The sequence below is a fragment of the Colobus angolensis genome, unplaced genomic scaffold (assembly GCF_000951035.1).
Source record: "Colobus angolensis palliatus isolate OR3802 unplaced genomic scaffold, Cang.pa_1.0 Scaffold1, whole genome shotgun sequence".
NCBI lineage: Eukaryota > Metazoa > Chordata > Mammalia > Primates > Cercopithecidae > Colobus > Colobus angolensis.
The window spans coordinates 12,660,043-12,663,943 of NW_012110918.1; the positions used below are offsets into that span (position 1 = coordinate 12,660,043).

Genomic DNA, 3,901 nt, shown 5'->3' on the forward strand with positions numbered 1-3,901 from the left:
GTTTTTTGTAGTTTTTAGTAGAGACGGGGTTTCACCGTGTTAGCCAGGGTGGTCTCGATCTCCTGACCTCGTGATCCGCCCGTATCGGCCTCCCAAAGTGCTGGGATTACAGGCTTGAGCCACCGCGCCCGGCCTGACCTATCTTTTCTAATTCTATTGGCTTATACTAGCAGAGTGAGCTAACCCATCAGTGTATTCCACTTTGGACACAGAGTAGCACTCAGTGAGGCTCAGTCCTTAAGTTTAGGTAGCCTGAGTTTAGATTTGAGGAGGCCAGTATGGGGGTAAGGGGCTCTCTGCCCGTGGCTACTCAATTTCTCTCCTGCTGTGACCTGATGTGGTGTCCACCCTGTCAAAGTCGTTGTGACTAGAGCTTTGTGGGGGAAAAGCATTTATTGCTCTTCAGACCAGAGAAGCTGGGGTTAGGCTGCAAACGCCCCTGGCCTGGTCTCCCCGGGGTGGTCCGGGGCCCACCCGCCTCTTGCAGGGTGCAGGGCACCAGGAAGCGGGCGACCCAGGCGGATCTGACCTTCAGCTGCCAGCACAGAGCCCCCCCACCGCGCCCGACAACCCCCTGCAAACTCCCGGACCCCGTCCGGTCCCAGCCTCCTGACTGTGGCGCCCGGGCCTGCAGCCCCGGGGATGGTTAAAGCCTCGCGTGTCTTCGCCTCACTCTCCGCTCGCTACCAGCACCTCTCTCAGGCCCGCACGCAGCTCCGTCCTTCAGGTTGCGGGGCAGAGGCTGACCGCCGCCCGGCCCACCTGCACGAGCTCCTCCTTTGGAGGGGCCGACGGGAAAGCACCTGCGGCAGCCGCGCCAATGGCCCTTCTTACCCAAGCGCACCCCCGATCAGCGCCCTGCCAAACTGGCTCTGTCCATCCCAAGGTTCGCGGTGTATAGAAGCCACAGTGGCGGAGTTCTGCACGTGGGTGACGCTTCCTTCCACCCGTGTGCAGAACTAAGGAGCCTGAGGTGCCGCGGAGGACAGGGCCCCGCGAACAACAGGGCGCCGAGCTGCCGCCACCTGCCGCCCGGAGCTGGCACTGCACCCTTTTAGTGCAAAGCAAATCCCTGTCCCATTGGTCCCCTCTACCATGAAGTCTAAAGGGTAGCTCCTCTGTCTCGCTTCCACTCTCCTACCAAGGGTCCTTTATTCTATTTACTTATGTATTTATTATTATTATTTTTTATTATTTTTTGAGACAGAGTCTCTCTCTGTCGCCCAGGCTGGAGTGCAGTGGTGTAATCTCAGCTCACTGCAACCTCCGCCTCCTAGGTTCAAGTGATTCTCCTGTCTCAGCCTCCCGAGTAGCTGGGACTACAGGCGCCCGCCACGTCGCCCGGCTAGTTTTTTGTATTTTTAGTAGAGACGGGGTTTCACCATGTTGGCCAGGCTGGTCTCGATCTCCTGGCCTCAAGTGATCTGCCTGCCTTGGCCTCCCAAAGTGCTGGGATTACAGGCCACCGTGCTTGGCCACGTTATTTTATTTAGAATTGTTAGGGTTGTTCTAGGCTCCAGAGTCCAAATCATGCAGATAGAGCTCAAAGGGTAAGGTGAACTGAAATGTCTTTGGCTTAGCTCAGTTCTCGTCGTGGAGGTTTGAGAAAGAAGGCAGGTTGATGGGAGAATAGAAGAATGAAGGGACCACGTGCAAAACTGGTCCCTATCCACTGAGTAACAACTAAGGTGCGTCTTCACTGTACAAAATTTATTTGCATTTCCATGGACAACAATCATTTGTATTATTATCAGTTTTCTACAACACATAGAGCTGTCAAACAGCTTAAAGACAAGGACAGGTATAGACCCTTCTAGAATCAGATAACCCCTAGAAAGGTCTTCTAGACAATCTGTAGTGAAGTTAAGTAATACCTTCAAGATTTCACAACTGCAAACTCGATCTGGAATTCACACCAGATCTATATGATCTATATGTTTCTGTAAATCCAGGCTCTTTTCTCTGTATCAAGAAGCTTTTGGGCTGGAAGAGTGTTTTTCACCAGGAACTGTGGTATTCACCACTCATCACCCCATTTCGTTAAAAATCCCTGGCCTCAGGAATCTCCACCAGGACCGACCACACTATACTGAAGAACCTCAGAACCTTACTTAGCCATTTGCCATCTTGAGAGAGTCTTGTCCTTGGTTCAAGCGTTCCCTCGGAACTCCTGAAGGGCTTGGAGCTTGGTCTGAGCCCTGGGAAATGATCAAAGAGTCTCAAGAGTCCCACTGTATCCTGTGCCTTGGAAGCGGGCAAGGAGACCACGGCAGCCCAGGCCCCGGTCAGTTCTTGGCTTTGGTAGTTCCAGGACCGGGACGCTGGTATAGCCAGATTATTCCTTCATCGTGTAGCCGCTTCCAGACTTCTCTCTCCAGCTTGAAGTCATGATTTATGTAAAAGATCAGCCGCCTCCATGATGTATCATAGTAGTGATCAGAAAAGCGCTCGTGGCCCTCGGTGATGAAGCCATAGGCACTCACCTACATCAAGGTTGGAGGAGAAACAGGGCTTGTAGCTGCTGTCGCCCAGGCTTCTTCTCATGGCTAATTCCGTGTTGAGGGGTGGGGGTTCTTTTCCCTGGCTCCATCCCTCGGGGTCTGGGTGCAGGTCCCTGGATACGCACGCATAACTGCATGCACCCATACTCATGCCCACCCTCCTTCCCACCAGGGCTGTGCACCCAGCGCATCCATTGTCCTATGCTGAGCAGGCCCAGGAATAGCTCCAGAGCTGTTTCTTCAGGTATTCCTGTAGCTGCAGCGGAGCCTTACCTGGTCACAGAGCTGAAGGGCAGTGAGCAGCAGGAGGGCTCCAGTGGTGGGGCGGTATATCCTCCAGTGGGCACCATCCAGGGTCTTAGACCTCAGAAACCTGTGAAATGCCCCAAGCCCCCAACTGTCAGAAGGCTGCAAGGATAACAGGGACCTGGGCTACGTGTCATGTGCTTTCTGCTCTAACCTGTTCTTCATGTATCGGAGAAAGTCTGGGTGCAGCAACAGGTACCTGTCCATGTGCAGGGCTTCCCGAAAAGCTTCCTGGGGTCTGTGCCTGTGGTTCGGAAGGGGTCATTCAGACCCAGCTCCCTTACCTGGCCTGGGGTGGGCCAAGTCAGGGTCATGAGCATGACTGACATCCCATCTCCAGGTGATAGCTAAGGCTGTCCCCACCTGTCCAACCCTTTAGAGCCACTCACGACATGGCTCAGCCTGGGATAAGGGGAGGGCAGGAGGAAAATGGGTACCTGAACCAGAAAAGGTTTTTTGACGTCACCGTCTGATTCATAAGCAGCGCTTCCAGCCACTCATAGTCCCGGGTACCTTCCAGAAAGTGCAAGTAGCGGACGTCCTGAGGACCAAGGACAGGGAGTGGTCCAAAAGTACTGCCTTCAGGACAACCAGCGGGGGCCCAGCTCTGACTCCAACTGCCCACTTGCTGTCCTCCGGACTGGTCTCACTGTCCTCCCCTTTCATCCATACTCCATCCAGAGGAAAGCCTCTCCTTTCCCTTCTCACCGGTGTGCTCCCTCATCCAGAGTCTGGGTGTGGCCAGGCTCCTTCCTCTTTGCTCACCTTCCCAAGAGGCACGTTCTTGAAACCCCGATTGCCCAATATAAGGAGTGACTGGGTCAGGGAGAAGGCAGTAAAGCCGTAGAAGGATGTCCGAGTCCCCACATCCTGTTCATAGCCTTTAATGAGAGCTCCGCTCAATCTGTGCAGAAAGATACAATCAGATGGAACAGCTGAGCAGAGGGAGGAGATTTGTGTAGGTGGATGGGGAAAGGAAGGAGAAATGGGGGAGGTAGCAGTTACATGCTGAAATTCTCTGGAGAGCCCAGGAATTCCACCTTCCAGATGCAGCTGTGGAACATCCTATGGGTCTCTCAGAAGAGTCCATGTCT

The 3,901-nt window shown here is 53.9% G+C and overlaps 1 protein-coding gene across 1 annotated transcript in view; it reads right to left on the reverse strand.

Moving 5' to 3' along the window:
- Positions 1–1,689: 1,689 nt before the first annotated feature.
- Positions 1,690–3,901, reverse strand: part of ST6GALNAC1 (ST6 (alpha-N-acetyl-neuraminyl-2,3-beta-galactosyl-1,3)-N-acetylgalactosaminide alpha-2,6-sialyltransferase 1) — a 17,273-nt gene continuing 15,061 nt past the window's right edge. Inside the window, exons 4-8 of the mRNA XM_011933104.1 lie at positions 3,573–3,742; positions 3,245–3,348; positions 2,962–3,051; positions 2,775–2,874; positions 1,690–2,483 (exon numbers count right to left, since the gene is read on the reverse strand). Of these exons, the coding sequence (XP_011788494.1) occupies positions 2,286–2,483; positions 2,775–2,874; positions 2,962–3,051; positions 3,245–3,348; positions 3,573–3,742 (662 nt within the window). The 3' untranslated portion in view covers positions 1,690–2,285. The remainder of the gene's footprint in view (positions 2,484–2,774; positions 2,875–2,961; positions 3,052–3,244; positions 3,349–3,572; positions 3,743–3,901) is intronic.